This window comes from Apteryx mantelli, chromosome 25 (genome assembly GCF_036417845.1).
Source record: "Apteryx mantelli isolate bAptMan1 chromosome 25, bAptMan1.hap1, whole genome shotgun sequence".
Classification (NCBI taxonomy): Eukaryota; Metazoa; Chordata; class Aves; order Apterygiformes; family Apterygidae; genus Apteryx; species Apteryx mantelli.
Genome location: NC_090002.1, coordinates 7,221,608 through 7,238,101, shown reverse-complemented (window position 1 = coordinate 7,238,101; position 16,494 = coordinate 7,221,608). Strand labels below are relative to the sequence as shown.

At 61.2% G+C, this 16,494-nt stretch overlaps 1 protein-coding gene across 1 annotated transcript in view; it reads right to left on the bottom strand.

Moving 5' to 3' along the window:
• GRM4 (glutamate metabotropic receptor 4) overlaps positions 1-16,494 on the bottom strand; it is a 36,410-nt gene extending 19,916 nt beyond the window's left edge. The window contains exons 1-2 of the mRNA XM_067310460.1: positions 15,991-16,494; positions 9,024-9,240 (exon numbers count right to left, since the gene is read on the bottom strand). Coding sequence (XP_067166561.1) covers positions 9,024-9,240; positions 15,991-16,392 — 619 coding nt within the window. The 5' untranslated portion in view covers positions 16,393-16,494. The remainder of the gene's footprint in view (positions 1-9,023; positions 9,241-15,990) is intronic.

The window sequence follows — 16,494 nt, the reverse complement described above, 5'->3', positions numbered from 1 at the left end:
CCGGCCTCCCCAGCTCGCCTGCTCTCGCACCCAGGCAAGCAGTTCAGCACCATGCCATCAGAGCGGTCCGGACCAGGGCTCCGATCCCAGCCCAAAGCCTTCACTGCACCTTCCCCTTGCCACCACCGAACCCTCCGGGCACGTTCCCGGGAGGAGTCCGGCTCTTCCCACTACACCTCCTCTCCCAGGTCGCTGCCGTCACCCCTCCTTTCCTCCGGAGCGTCAGCCCTCCCGCGTGTTGTTCCCTCCCATCCAGCGGCGCGGGAGCTAATCTCTGCTTCCCACCTCCTCCTCCTCCTATTATCCGTCATTCCGAGCCTTAGCCACATCGCTCGCCCGCGCCAAGGGGAGCGCGGCTGCTCTTGCAAGGGCTCTGCTCACACAGAAGTCAAAGACCGGAGAAAACAGCCCTGAGGAAGAGGAGACGACGGACCCCTGCCCCGGCACAAGCCCGGGGGCTTCCAGCAGCGCGAGACCCCGAGGGAGCAGCACCCACCGCACGGGTTTATCCCCTTCCCTGCAGCATCCGGCCTGGCTCCCCCGATCGGCACCTCTTTCACCATGGCCATGCCTAAAGATGCCCGTGCACGGGAGACTATCGGGGAAAAGCCTTGCAGGCTGATCACCGAACCGGCCACGGGGTGTTTGCAAAAGCAGCTAATTAAAATTAAAGATGGGGTGGGAGCGATGGGGGAGCTGGCAACTGGAAGAGTAACCGCACGGCCACAGGGCTCCCGGCACCCTGCTCTCCAGCTCTGCAAAAGCCAGGGCTTCTCGCTCCAGTGTTTTTGCAGACGCCAGTTAAAAAAAAAAAAAAAAAAAAGGAGCGAGGAATGGGACAGAAAATTAAACATTGCAAGACTTTCTGGATGTAATTTATGGTCTCAATTTGCATAGTAAATGACATGGCTGATACCTCGCCCGCCACTGAAAGATCCCTGCTTAAGCAAAGGTCAGACTAATTAGCACACAGCTACCGAGGCAGGAAGAGATTTCCCAGTTCGCAGCCCCGGAGAGGAGCGGGACGAGGCCGGGACAGGGACAGGTCACGAGCCGGCGGCCGGTGCAAAAGTGCTCGGGAAGGGCCTGAGGTCTGGTGCCGAGGAGCGCGCGGGGCCGGGAGCCAGAGCCACGTCTGTGCCCCACCGGCAGCGCGGGGACGGCCGCCTGCGCTCCCCGGCTCGCCGGCACGGCTCGCGTCACATCCCCCGTGCAGCCAGACAGGATGGATTTCTTCCCCCCCCCCCCCTACAGTAAGAAATTGGGCCAATTTTATGTTTGTTTCCCATATGGGGAGCCAGATGGATGGAGAGGAGGGAGTTGGATAAACAGACTCCAGGACAGACAGATCAGGCGAGCGAGGCAGCGTGGGCAGGACGGGGCTCGTCCCGCGGCGCCGCTGCCGCTTGCCCCCTCGGCTGCCGCCGAGCCCCGGGGCCGCAGCGGGGCTGGCATCAGCTGAGCCGCCGCCAGCTCCGGCGCCCTTGCAGCTTAATTACAGTTTCCATGGCAATAACAGGAGCAAAACCAACACAAGCGGCAGTTTGCAAACACGAGAGCCTTCCAAAACCCCCAGCGCGCCCCGCCACGCCGGTGCGCGCGCACGTGCGCCGGGGCTAGCGCAAACCTCCACCCGCGCGTCGCACGCGCCGTGACGCAGCCTCGCCGCACCCAAAGGAGGCCGCGGCAAGAGCGGGCTGGCGGAGAAGGACTATAAATATTGCAAGAAAGCCGGCGAGGCCAGGTGAGCGCCCGAGGCAAGGGCTCGCTCCTTGTACGTGCGCAAAGGGGAGGCGGCGGGCGAGACAGCCCCGTAAATAAATAGGGAAGGAGACTAAATCGATGGCAACTCGGAAATGGCCGAGTTACTCGGCAGCTCCGTTAAATCAAACTAACGAGGGAGGTAACAAAAAAAGGGACACAGGCAATTAATGTGTAATGAAGACCTTGTTAGCGCGGCGGCCGGAGAGCGGGGCGAAGGGGACGCAGGCGCCCTGGCCGGGGGGCTGCGCAAGGCCAGCGAGCACCGAGGCTGCCCGGGAGCCGGTATCTGGAGGGAGCACGGACCGCCGGAGGGAAATGCATGAAAAGAAACCCAACGAGCGGGTTGGATGCAAGGGGGAAACTGCTTCAAGGAAGGACACGGGGGTCCAGGGGTAAGAGGTTCATCCGCGCAACGGGAACAGGCTCCACGAGCAGGAGCTTCGAGGAGAAGGCGAGCGCTGGCGAGGCTGAGGATGAAAGCGCCGTTGCAAGAGCGCGGACGCCTCCTTCCTCGCTCACGGCCGGCGCGCACGAGGAGAAGGGAGCAAAACTCCAATTCCCATCTTGTGGGCGCAGCGGGTCTCCTCCGAGGGAAGCAATCCCACCTCCTCGTCCCCTGCGCCTACAGGGCCACCCGCCGCGGGGGACGCTCCCGCGCTCCTGCCTGCACCGCTGCTGCCTTCGCGAGGAGAAACCCAGTGTGTCTGCGCTTCGTTAAAGATAATTGGGGCTCTCTGTACTCGAACACCAAAATTCGAAGCCAGCTCAGGTAGAAGGCGCTCGGGGGTCCCGAAGGCAGGGCAATGCCTCCCTCCACCCAGCCACGTGCAAAGGCTGGCAACACCTCTTAATAGCTTTAACTTCTTAATTAACGGTCTGGAAAAAGAGGTCATCAGCAGGTTGATGAAATCCACAGGCAAGATTAAAGGCAGAGATGTCGGAGAGGCCACGGAGAGCGGAAGAGAGATCAAAGGGAACGAGACCGACGGGAGCGGGGCAGGGAATCTGGGCTTAGAGACGGGATATTTTCCCGGTCCAAGAGAAAGGCCTGCGGATAGGGAAGCGATCCCCCGAGCAGATCACGTGCGCTTGCCCATGCTTCAAGCCGGAAAAGCCCCTTGGGAGCCTCCCCGCAACCTCGTGCTGCCAGGGAAAAAAAAAAAAACACGATGTGGGGATGCTGCCGGGGTGGCCATCCCCATCGCGCAGTCCCGAGAGCCGGGGCGCATCCCGCGGGTGCCCGGATGGGCGATGCCGGTGCTGCGGAGCGCCGCGCGGGGCGAAGGGGTCGCGAGGAGGCACGAAGCAGCGGGGCAGAACAAAAGGCGCCGAGCGAGCGTTTCACCGCCGGCCCCCCGTACCTCGAGCAGCCGAGGCTTTTAACGCCTGCATTATTCATGGCCCCGCGGCGCTGGGGTGGGGGGGGGGGAAGATTTGCCAAGCGATATTCCTAATATCTTCGCACAAAATCCGTTTAGTCAAAACACTTCTGGAAAGCAAGAAATCAAAGCGAGGAGGCGGAAACGGGGGCGGCCCCTCTCCCTCGCGTGGCATCGCTCCCGGCCCCCCGCTGCGGCACAGGCGGCCTTTCCCCCCCCCCAGCTTTGGGAGGGGGAGGAAGAGGAGCAGTGGGAAAAGCTTGCGGGACCAGGGAAGCATCCTCCAACGTGCTGGGGAGGGACAACCCGGAGACCCCCGCACCGCCGCTCCCCAGGGCTCGGCCGAGCCTGGCGGCCTCGTTAAGGGGACCGGCCTCGTTAAGGTGGGGTTAACGCGCGCTGTCAAGCACAGGTCGGGGTTTAATCTCCCCCATCAGGGGCTCAGCAGGAGACCCACCGTGGCGGCTGTGCAGTTTGGGGAAGGGGTGCGGGGGCTCCCGCGGGGCGCCCCGGGCACCCGCTCCCGGCACGCGCCGCCCGCCTGGAACCGCTTCAGCCGCTGCTCTTTAGTGCTTTGAAATCTCATCAGACGTTATGAATCTGAGCAATTTTCGGCTGCTTTTCAGCTGCCTGCGTTGCCGGGCTAAATCAGTAATTAATGAATTTGCAATGGGGGAAACGATGGGAGAGAAAAGAAAAAAAGAAAAAGCCTTCGCTCGGCTGAAATCTAGAGCCCCGGGCGGGAAGTTTGGGAGCAGAAGGCTGCAGCGCGGTGCAAAGGCGCTGCGGTTTCGGCACGCCTGGGTGCCGGAGACAAGACACACTCAAAAGTCTCGTTTCTCACGTGGGTAATAACAGACCATATGTGCACGGGGAAGATCATCTGCTAGTGAATTAATCCGGGACTCAGCCAGATTAAGCTTCCCAACTCCTTCCTGGCCCGTCCTGCCCCTCCAAGCAGCCTCTCCTTCCCCCTCACCCTGCTCCAGCCCAGGACTGGGAAGAGCCAGGAGGTTTGGGGATTTTTAAGGTTTATAAAAAGGTTTTGCAGCCTCTGCCCATCTCCTGGTCTGCAAAGGAAGCGTTTCACTGCAGCCGGAGGCCTGAATTTGATCTTAACCGCAGCAGAGATCCATCGCTCCAGTCCATCGCTCCCTCCAGGAGCTGGGGCTTGGCGAGAAAACAGCTGAACCCCCAGGAGCAAGGATGGCTTTTCCCTGCCCTCTCCTTCCCTCCTAATCCAAATGCACATCCAGGAAAGACTTCTCCAGGACAGCCAGCCAGGATTCAGGGCACAGGCAGGTCCCGAGCTGGCCCAGCACCAGACGGGACCCGCCTGGCACCATGCGGCCCCGGGTGCCAGCCCACGGGCACCCAGCAACACGCGTAAACAATATTAGAAAAAGCAAGATATCGACACTGGCCACCTTCAAAGAGCAGATTTGGGCTCCGAGCCAGGACTCGCGTGCCAGCCTCGACCACAACTAATAGCTCCGTTTTGTCCTGCACCATCTTCCTCCTTCCCATTCCCACGGCACAAAGGGATTATCGCGAGCCAGGAAAACAAGGAGCGGAGTCGAGAGGCAAAGGCAGCGTTAAAGACCGACGTCAGCCAGCAACGCTCGCAAGCCCTGCGTTGGAAGCGAGGCGTTTTCCCCAGCGCTCCCAGTTTGGCTGCGGCTCGGCCCAGTGCCGCTTCCCACCGGCCAGCATGCGGCTCAAGCGCAGGGCCGGTGCTCAAGCTCTGCGACGCGGGTGGGGAAACCGAGGCACGAGGTCACGGCGCCAGCGCTGGCCGGGATTAACAACTGCTCCGCAAGTTTAATCTTCTCCTGCACGGGGCTGCCCTATATTGGGAGCAGAGCACAGCCGAGGGCTTATTTCTGTCCAAAGGGAGTTTAAAATGGTATTTAAGGAGCTGATCACACACTGGTTCAAAGCTCCCGGCCACCGGGGCCCAGGCGTTCGGGCGAACCCAGCAACTGGGGCTGCTCATGACCTTGCCTCGGAGACCTGCGATGCAACCTTGAGCCGGGTTAAGGCAGCAACGAATATCCACCCGCCGCCCCGGGGAGACGGTAGCACCAGGACCCCCCTGGGGAGACCGGACCCGTTTTCCGCCAGGAAGCATGGCAGGACGACCCGAGGACAAGGCACAAGGTTGCACCGGCGGCGGACGAGTCTTCTGCAGCCGGGCGGCGGGGTCGCTTTACACCACGGCCACATCCGCGCCCCGGCGAAACCCTCCTTTCCGCAGCCGCCTTCTCCTCCTTGCAGTCCCCAAGCGACCGAGCGGTTTCGCCTGAAAGACGGGGAGGCTGTTTCGGGTAGGAAGCACCGCGGTCCGGGCGACAGCACGGCGAGCCAAGCGCGTCCCGGCCGCGGGCTGGAAGGATGCCGGGGCCAGGGCACGCGGCAGCAGGTTGTTAAACGCCGGGTCGTTAGCGCCCGTCTCGTGTGCAGAGCAGCTCGTAGTAAACACCGTACTGACTGCGGCAGAAAGAAATGAGGCGGAGGGGGGAGAACGAATGATAATAACCCAAGAAACTTGGTTTCAGCCACGGAGCAGCAGCACGTGTTGCAGGACCCGGAGGCAAAGCGGCCACGGGCCCCGTCCAACGCGGGTGCTCGGCTTCGGTGCCGCGTTTGCGCTGCCGAGCCCCGCGGGGCTGCCCTGCCCCGCACACGGATAACGCCCGCCGCCGCTGCGGGATGCTCCAGCGGAGCATGAACTTCAATTAAAACACCTAAAACCAGCCCAAATTCATCCTTTGCAGATGTAACACCTTTGCAGCGCTGCTACTTGCAGCAATGACAGTTATTGCCCGACGGAAATAAGAACTGGCTCCAAAGACTCAGGCTTGGCATGAAAAACGAAGCAGAGCGATGCCGCGGAGGAAAGCACACACGGAGCACAGGGAGATGCACGGCGCGATACCCAGGGCCGTCGTTTCCAGCACGCCAGGTGAGCGAGTGCCTGGGAAGAGCCAGCGTCGCCTTGGCAGCTTTCGACGTCGCCAGCGAAGGGGGCGGCCACTTCCCCAGGCCGAAACGCGCCGGGCAAGCGCGCTGGGTGAACACGGCAGCTTGGCAAAGCGCTCGTGAGCGGCACGCCGAGGCCAGAGCCCAGCCGTGCGCCGACGGTCCAAAGGCACCATGAAGCCAAAATAAATCATAACGCCCTTTGTGCTGCCGGACAAGTGCAAACGAGAGCCAGGAAAATACAAACAGGCTGTTAAAAATATATATATAAAAAAATAAAAAAGGGGGGTCTGATCCTTCCCCTGTTCTCCCGCGCTGCTGCAAAGCCATTTGGCACCTAAGCGAGAGCCACGTCCCCGAAGCCCAGCGCTCCCTGCTCAGTTTGATATATGACGCCCCTGTAAACAAGCATATGGCTGCAGCTCGAGCGGGGAAGCAGAGTTACCGCCGATAACGCACCGACTGCACTTACACTGCTGTTATACTGCAATTACAGCAGAATTATGCTTTTTGATAACTAAATTATCACTAATGCACATAATCGTCGGGTTACGTGGATACACAAATTACAGGACTGCCTCAGCTCCAGATTAATACGTGTGCACTTGGACTCCGCATATGCTCATTTACACTGCAATTTCTCCGTTATGTCGTTGGCCGTCTGGTTACGTGGATTGGTGGTAACCGCAGGTGCCCTGAACCAGAAGCGCTGTGCCGGGGTGGGACTTGCAGGCGTGTAACAGCGGCGGCACCCGGGTTTGAATCCCACCGGCTCATTCCCTGCAGGCGCAGTCCTGTGCCGGGTCCCAGAGGGAAGCAGCAGCCTCGGATTGGCTCCAGACGCATCCGCTCGCTGCCACTAAAGTGGCCCCGGTGTCACCAAAAGCATCAGCATGCGATGGTCTCTGCTCCCTGCCAACTCCGGAGAGGATGCACTAAGTCGGGATGCAGGGCTCAGCGAGGCTGGTTAATCCGATACCACCGTTGTCTCCATCCCACATTGCTCGGTGGCCCTGAGCGGGACCCACCGGCACGAGGCAAGCAAGCAAAGCTCTCCTTTTTGGCGGAAAATCCGTGCTAGAGATAATGCAAAACGACACCGCCGCCGCCACCGCTGAACGAGGTTGCTTTGCCTTTCGCTCCTCTCGTTGTCAGCCGAATCACGTTATCGCCGCCAGCCAGATGGGGCTGCTGTTAGCATTCACAAACCCCGGCAGGGCTCGCGGCTGAGCTGTTAACCGAGCAATAAAGAGGCAGAAAGAGGCAGACCTTCGCCAGCAGCCCCGCGCCCCGGCGCTGCAAACTCGCTCGGCCGCGCGGGTCCGAGCGCCCCGGCGCCCACGCTGCCCCGCCGCCGACGACACGCACGTATTGCAATATTGCACGCGCTCCGCACCGGATCGCGGTCACACCTGGCTTTCGGTGCATGCACAAACACAGCTGCAACGCAGCGGGCGCCCGGGTCCCGGCGCACACCGGCACCACCTGCGCGTCGCCGCGCAAACCGCGACCGACCCCGGCACCCGCCTCCTCCCAAACGGCCCCGCGCGCTCCTCCCGCGAGAGGCCCACGGAAACGTTTCGCTTTTCGGGTTAAAAAAAATCCTGGAGAGCAGCGACGCCAGGTTGAAGCCCCAGATGGGCTGCTCCGCATATTAAAAGCGCTCCCAGCTCCCAGCGCCGCGGCGGGCAGGAGAGACAGAATTAACGCTGCTCCTATTTATAGGGCTTTGATTAGGAGCTCATCACCTAGAAGTTTTTATTCCCTTTATCCATTTATAAGGCCATAACGCAGTTTGACAAGCTCCAGATAGGCCGGTGTCCCACCGATTTTGCCAGAACTTAATGTGCAATTCAGATACAGTTAAGCCAGTAACAGGCAGCAGCCTGCGCGCTGCAGGGTTTTAACTGCCTTTAACACCCTTTAGCTGCCGTCTCCTTTGGCGTGCGCAATGCAAAGAGATGCCGGAGCGAGGGGGGACCCCGGCACGTCCCCCTCCATCCCGGCGGCGGCTCCGGCTGGGACACGGTGCCACAAGAGCCGCCAGGGCGCAGTGTGTCCCGCTGCTCCCGGGGCCACTAATCCCTCCCAAGCCCCCACGCGCGCCCGTCAGCAAAACGCTTTCTGGCTCCAGACAAATCCTCGCCAAGGGTTTTGCTAAGCACAGACTTTCAGCCTGTCCAAAGTCTATAGACAAGTTAAAGCACCTGCCCTCGGGGATAATTCTGCTAAAACTGGGTGAAGCGCGCGCCGGTGCCAGCTTGATTTTCTGTTAAAACCTGGGAGTATTTGTAAAAGTCGTCTCTCCTGGAAGGGGCCCAGCTGGGCGCTGCGGCGGGAGGGGGTTAGGCAGGCGCCAGCCGTCAGCCAGCACACTCAAAGCCTCCCTGCACGCAGGGAGCGGGATTTAGAAACGCTTTCGGACAGCAGCCAGCGGCAATAACCCAGCCAACCCTGCGGACCGGAGGCAGCTGCGGATCGCTGCCCTCGATCGCGGCCAGAGACCTTCCCGTTGCCCTCCACGCGGACACGGCAGGACCAGCACCTGGAGACACCCGGCCAAGTTCTCCGCTGACGTAGCCCACGCAAATGGGGCTGCACCGGCCGTAAGCGCAGGCAGCGCTGGACCCTGCTTCCAGCCGCGGCACGGGCACGGCAGCACCCGCGCTGCTGCCGCTGCTGCCTCCTCCAAAACGGTCACGTCGCCCATAACGCGCAGCACGCACCCGCTTTTGGTCAGAAAAGCCCCCAACCCATGCCCAGCTCCCATCGAGATGCCCAGCCACACGTCATCCTCCATCCCAGCAGCCCTGGACAAGCTGCAAGAGACCCGGCTGCGTTTCCCCCTCCAGCCCCAGGTGCCCCCAACCCCACCATCCCATGGGGGAACCCGCTCACCATCCTCCCTGGACTTCTGGATGAAGGCCTCCACGCCGCTCTCGCCGTAGCTGCCCTCGGAGGCCAAGGTGGAGACGTAGTTCCACTTGAGGGCTTTGACGATGTCCACCATGGCTTGCGCCTGGTAGGTGTCGGAGGGGACGACCCGCGAGAAGAAGTCGTAGCGGCTGTTGTCGCTCAGGTCCGGCGCGGTGGAGGCATAGCTGATCTGGGGGATCTGCAGAGGCGAGGACAGGCGTCACAAGAAGGTCCCAGGCGTCAGAAGAAGCCCTCGGGCAGGGACCACCTGCCATGGGACACCCTGCCAAGGGGACACCAACCAAGACACAAAACAGGGGCTCCCGAAGGGTTTGCCAAGCACCGAAGGCACCCGGCGTGGGAGAAGCCGAAGAAAACCTCCCCCCCGCCCCGGAGAGCGCGGCTCCGAGCATCCTTCGGACGCCCACCCCGCGAAGGGCAGGCGCAACCGCCCCCTGCCCGGCCGGGCCCCGCAGCGCCGCCCAGACGAGCCATAAATAAGGCTTTTAAATTAATCAGAGCTGCCGCACCTTGAATGATCATTAGAATGATTTAGCACCGGAGGATCGTGCAACACTTAGCACTTACACAGCGCTCTGCATCTCCAAAATACACCGCGGATGTTAATTCATCTTAAAGATGGAAAAGGCTTATTAAACCCTCGAGCCCGGGTTCTCCCCACCAGCCTGAAGTTGCCAACCAAAGACACACTGAAAGCGCGGGCAAGGGTTTGAATTAAGCAGCAGCGTAATCCCAGGGGCTGGAGCTCAGCCAGGCTGCAAAGGCGCAGCCTTAACGTGGCTAAAGGGCAGGAGCGCTGCAGAGACGGTGCCAAGCCCACCCGGAGCTGGTGCGGAGCAAACAGGGCAGGAACGGCCCAGGAGCATCCCTGCTCCCAGCCCCTCTCTGGGAGAGGCACCGAGGCTAGTGCAGGATGCCTAAATCAGCCCCAGCTGCAGCCAGCCTCAGCAGCCACAGCTCCTGCATTAAGCAATTAGCTTAATTAGCACCGAAGGAGAGGCCTGGGCCGGCTCAGGGGCCTGGGGTATGCAGGGGTCTGGAGAGCGTTAGGAGATCAAGCAGCCCAGCTGGGAGCCGGAAATTTTGCTACCTGCCACCTAATGACTGTGATTCATAGCGGCGCCTCCCTGGGCAAATCCTGCTCCAACACGGTAACGTCCCGTTACCCCCATCTGCCTCCGCTCGTGCTCCGGCTGCCAGGCTGTTCCCAGGCTGCATCGCACAGTTTCGCCCTTATTTCTCATTATTTTCCTCTCTTCCACTCCAGTCTCTCTCTCTCTATTAAATGCGATACCGGTGTTATAAACCCACGACTCCACCTGAATGCTAAAAGGCCCTTGGAAAGGAGCAGCCGCTCTTCTAACTACCTGCAAAACGCAAGACGAAAACGGGGAGAGAAGCAGAAGGAGCGGGAAAGGAGCAGGAAGGAATCTCCACCGTGGCACAAACGGGATTATTCTCGGTGACAACCTGCTTCGTGCTCCTTCCAAGGGGCTGCGATCTGCTTGTCGGCTATCTGTGACCAGGAGCCAGTGCACGAGACGTGATTAAAATTCCGCTCAGCGCGCGAGACGCTCGTCTGGCGATCATTCATCCTGGGGAGGGAAGGGGGAGGCTGCTCTGCGCCTTTCCTCCTTCCCTTCTCCCTGCCTTGCTCGCGGAGGCGCTGGAAGCGGGGCTGCCGGGAGACGCCCGCGCCAGGGCAAGAGATGTGAAACGAGGAGATTTGGGGGTATTTGGGGAATCTGGAGGGCATGGGGGGGGGGGTCAGAGACACGTCCTCTCTGCAAAACCCCATCGCTCTACTGGCCGCGCGGCTCCAGGTTGGGCTCTGCGGTCCGAAGCACCGCACAAGGTGGAAAGAAAGGAAAAACGATGCCCTTCTGCCTCTAGCGCATGGCTCGCGGCTCCAAGCTGGAGACGCTTCCAGGCTTCCCGCTGCAGTGCCGACACCAAGCCGCGACCGGCGCCAGCGCCTCCACGCAGGGGTGCTGGCTGCAGCCGGGACAATCTGCTAGCCAGCGTCCCCGAAGCGACGCATCCTGGAAGCGCGCGGTCCCCGACTGGCCATGGAGCAGGGAAACAAGCCATGATTGGGATGAAAACTGCGTGTTCTTGGCAGGAGCTGCGTTCCACGCGGACCTGCCTTTCCAGAGGACATCCGTCAAAGCCCATGATTTTTTCTATGCAAAGTGGTTAAGTTTAAACACATCCACGCTTCAGCAGCAGGGAGCTGGGGACAGAGGCCGGGGCAGGCGGAGCGGAGGTCAGCGGATGGGCCCACAGGCGCTGGCTGGGGTGCACATCTGGATCCAATCCCACAGGTGCACATCTGGATCCAACTCAGTGGACGCACATCTGGATCTCACCCATGCACTGCACATCTGGATTTGACCCTAAGGGTGCACATCTGGATTTAACTGTGGGAGTGCACATCTGGATTTAACTGCGGGAGTGCACATCTGGCTGCGATCTGGCTTCGGGGCAGGACTCGGGAGCGCGGCCAGGGCTGGGGCAGCAGCAGCGCCTCACCTGCACGGTGGCCGCACAGGGCATCGCCCAGGCGGCAGAGCTCGTTATTCCCAGCGCATTTGAAACCGAAGCCTACAAAATACCTGTTGATCTCTAGGCTATGAACTGGAAGCTGTATTTTAATAAACAAACAGCAAGAGCTTTTCCCTCTCTCTCTCCGCACTGCCTTGGATGGAAGCGAGAATAAAATATCAGTTCCCAAATGACTGTTTTACAGTCGTCTTCTGCCTTTTTCCCCCTTCCGCCTTTTTGATCTCCTGGTCTACAATAGCCCAACTCCCTGCACCAGCTATTTTCTCAGATAAAAGACAAAAGTCCTTTTAGGTCCATAAAAGCAAAATACAGGCAGGGAATTCAAGGTTCTTAGAAAGAAAGAGGATGGAGGTGGTGGGGGGGGGGGGGAGCCGGAAAAACATCTTGCTCCCGCGTTTGGGCACCTGTGCAAGCCCAGAGCAAGTGTGCAGCAGCCCAGCTCCCGCAGGGCCGATGGCGCCTTGCCCTGCTCATCCGTCCCCACCAGCCGGGGCTAAATAGGAAGGTTTAGTGGGGAAATCGCTGAGATCAGCCCTCCTGCGCCCCGAGGCTCCCTTCCCTGCTCGAGGGAGGCCCTGCGGGTCTCGGAGGAGGGAGCAATTCGCTGCCGGAGTCTCCTCAAGATGGGGGAGAAATGCTAGGGGAAAAAACCCACCTCCTGCCGTGTTTTGTACCGAAAAGCAGAGTTGCAACCACTGAGAAACACTCCCAACCTCGGGAAACGTCCCTCAGGGCGAGAGCAGGCGGGAGCCGGGCTGCGGCATGATCCTGCTCCTCCGGAGCCCGGGGGCAGGCTCGCAACCCAGAACGCGCTCCTGACAGCGCCGCTGCAAAAGCACCTTGATTTCACACACATTTCACTACTGCCGGCTTATGAGCTAATACAGCATTTTCTTTAATAACAGAGGAAAGCACCAATTTAACGGAATCCATTTCAGATCGGAGCGAATTAGACAACGACGGCAATTGCGCCGCGGCCCCCAGCTGAGGCTTGCAGGGATGCGACGCTCCAACCTCAACTATCAATTTGAACATCAACGTGATCAGCCAGGAGGGAAGGAGCCGGAAAACAAAAGGGGAACGTTGAAAGGGAAGATGAAAAGTGGCTGCAGGGCCCCAGGGCCCCAGAGCAGGTCCCTTGAAAGCGCTTTTTGTGCAAAAACATCCTTGAGGTGGCAACTACGGCCCATTTCCACCCGGCCCAGGGCTGAAACGGCCTCACCTCCGCGCCGCCTGCTCCCATAGCTATTGCACGGCCAGGGCCATGCGCAGGCCCGGAGCATCCGCAGGAAAAGGGGGCTCCTGGTCCCGGCACCCCCTGCTCAGGGGCAGGGCAGGGAGCCACGTGCCAGAAACAGGGTTGGGAGCAGCTAATTTCCTCCATGCAATTACTAATTTCACACTTATCTTTATGCAAAAACCTCTGGTTCTCAGACAAGACGGAATTGATTTAATTAGAGTTTCCATCACTGGGAGCCGTTTGGACGGGAGCTTTTAATTAGGGGGAATGTAGTAAACGGCAGGGGCTGCTGGAACGAGGGGGTTGCCTCGATGCCGGGCGGCCGGGAGGAGAGCGCATCCCGCTGCCCTGGCCCCCGGGGCAGCTCCGAGTCCCGAAAGGGCTACCGAAGGCACCGAGCGGTTTTGATGCCGGCTCAGAGGAATTACGGGAGATAAGAGGAGCTGAGAGAGCCGGAGCAAAAGGGAGCGTGCGAGAGCAAACGCGATTTGCGGATCAGCACTCATCCTAGTTCAGAAGCAAAATGCAGATCAAGAAATTATGCCTCTTCCCGCGCTTTAACACGCCGACTCCCGACCCCCTGGGTGCCCTTGGGCAGCCGCCGGGCTCCCCGTGCCTCGGTGTCCCCAGCTGAAAGCAGGGCAATGCTGCACGGGGCAGGCAAAGCGGTTGCATCCTCTCTCCCGCAAAACCAGCCCCCGGCACAGCCGAGAGCAAAGCAAGAGCCTTCGCCTCGTCCCGGCTTGCAGCAGGGCTCCCACCGCACCGCACTCCTGTCCTGCCTTCGGCCTCCCGCTCCTCCTCGCCGAGCCCTGGGGGATCCGGGCAGTTGAAATTTGTTTTACTAATCCCCGTGAGAAGCAAGGAACTGAACCGGCGATTAATCACAGCATCCCCCGGCCCATTCCCACCTCCCCGTCCGGGAGGGAAGCGTGGCGCTTCCTTACCTCCCCTTCCTCCCCTCTATGGCAAAGTCGAGCCTCCGCTCCCCCCACTCCTCCCGCCCGGTTTCCCGGACCCGGCGGCTAGGAGGTCACATTCGCAGGGGACGGACCCGGTTTCCCGTCCGCTGTCCCGGCGGCAGCGGCCCCGGAGCACCGCGGCAGGGCTGGGGCCGGCGAGAGGGCGGAAACGGGTGGGAGGAGGCGGCGCGTGCCGGGAAGCGCCCGCAGCGCCGGCAGAGCGATGCTGGCGCCCGGGGCCCCCATCACGGCTTTGGGGAAGGTTTTCCCGCCCGCCGAGCCGCAAGGAGCGACGAAAGCAGCTCGGGCAGCGGATGCCGCACCTGCAAGCTGCTCCGCTGATGTACAGCTTTAATTAGGCAGCTAATGAAGGACCCGTTATTTATTTATGTCGAGTGGGAGCAACAAAACCCAGGCCTTTCCGCCGATCCGGCAGCGGGGGGACGCCGCGTGCCTGCGGCGCAGCCCGGCTTTAACGGGGGGTCTAACGGGGAGCGGGAGCAGGAGGGCTGGGGCTGACGGGTGCAAACAGGGTGCAAAACACGGACGGGTGCAAGCAGGGACGGGGCTGCCCGGCGCGCAGGCACTGCTTTTCTCCCGGGACAAGGGCCAGGCAGGAGCCAAATCGCCGGCTCCAGCCCCGGAGCAGGGGTCGTCGCTCCGGGGGATGGGAAAAGACAACTGTGCGCAGCGGCGCCCGGCAAGGCAAACGCAGAGCTGAACTTCAGAGCAGTCGCCCGCGCTTAAAGGTCAGCAGCGGTGCGAGATGGAAGTCGCCTTATTTCCATTTTAAGCGTGTCCGTGCCCTAAACGCGCTATTTGAATAACAAAAAGCGACAGCAGCCGGGCTGCACATCTGCCCTCTGCACCCAGAGCCGGCTCCTGCCCGAAGGAAAAGGCCCTGGCAACACCGCAGATCCGGCAGCACCGACCCGTCCCGGGCCTTGGGAGAGCCGCAGCCGCTCCATAACGCCTTAATCCCCCTGCACCACCCCTAAACCCGTCCTCCTAATTAAGCCCTTCTCAATTAGCGCCCCACAAAAGCCTCCCCCCCCCCCCGGCACAAAAGCAGGAAGTCGCCTCGCTCCGTTTTTGCTTTTCCCTGTGCAATCACGGGACTTTGTGTGCCGGCTTTATTTGGAAGCGCGGCTCCTCTTCGCCGCCGTCCCCCGCGCCCCCCCCAGCCCGCTTCCCTCTTCCGCCCATTTGCAATCAGCCGCTTCGCAGCCCAAATCCTGCCATCTGCACCAGCCGCCCCGCAGCGCCCGGAGCACCCGGAGCACCCGCTCCGGCCCGCGCCAGAGGGCAGGAAAAGCCAAATCGGGCTGTGTCCACCAAAAGCCGGGGCGGCTTTCGCGCGGGGGCTGCCCCGGGCTGCTAACCGGCAGCAGAGACGGCTCCCAGCGGGAGCAGGGATGGAGGCGACTGGACCGCCAGGCTGAAGGATGCTTTTAACACCGATGACGGGAAACAGAGTTTCGCCACGAAGCTGAGCGATAAAACAGGATTTTTTTCCTTCCTGCGCAGACCGCAGCTGCTTTGCCCACGGAGCAAAACCGGGGGAGGTTAAAATGAAATCCTCGAGAAGGGAGGGGAAAAAAAGGAAAAAAAAAAACAAAATGGTTTAGTTACCCTCCACTCCTCCAGCTGCCATTCTTCTGCCTGCCTCCCTCCTCCTCCTCCTCCTCCTCTCCAAAGCGAGCACTCAATCTTTTTCGTTCTGGCAAATAGCTTTTAAGTTCCTCCCGCTCCCTTTAATTCATATTATTTTAATTATTGAATAGCCCTCGCGCGTGTCGCCTGGAACATTAACACGTTTCTGCGAAGGTACCCAGAAAAATCAAGCTCCATCAGCGATCTGCTTCGCCGTCCTCGCTCCCAGCTCCCAGCGCTCCCCGGAGAGCGCGCGGCGAGGAAGAGGAGGGGGCAGAGAGGAGGAGGAGAAAGGCAGCCCGTCCTGGAGCAACGGTGGTGCCCAAGATGCCGGGAGGGGAAAGCAGCTCGGAGGGGCGAGCGCCGTCACCGGAGCGGGTCGGAGGAGGGATCCCCGGGGAGCCGGGATCCCCGGGGAGCCGGGGCTCGTGCCCGCCGCCAGCCGGGGAGGAAGAGGCGAGCGGGCGGGCGGGCGGGAGGGCCGCTGAAGCGCTCGCGACCGCTGTACCTTGAAGAGCCGCAGGATGTTGGCCACCATGATGGAGACGGAGCTGCCCGAGGCGCCGATGACGCCGACCACGCGCTCCGGCTTGGTGATGATGGGCGGCCCGCCGTTGACGCAGCGCACCTCGGTGCTGTCCTTCTCGATGAGCGCCTGCACGAAGGTCAGCGACTGCTCCAGGGCGTGCGTGTCGCGGGAGCACGTGTCCAGGATGCGGGCGCCCAGCGTGATGTTGGGCAGCAGCTCGGGGTCGTTGTTGATGCGGTCCAAGGCGAAGAGCATGGCCTCCAGGCGGTGGATGCCCTTCTCCTTCTTCAGCTCCCCGCACGCCTTGCCCTCCGAGCCCCGGCCGTGCACGGGGAAGAGCCCCCCGAGCGTGATGTCGCCGTCGATGCGGATGGAGTTCATGTGCGGGTAGCCCTGGCCCTTGGGCTTGGCGGCCCCCACGGGCGCCCGGCCGCAGCCCCAGGCGCTCAGGAGGAGGCAGAAGGACAGGCGCCCCACGCAACG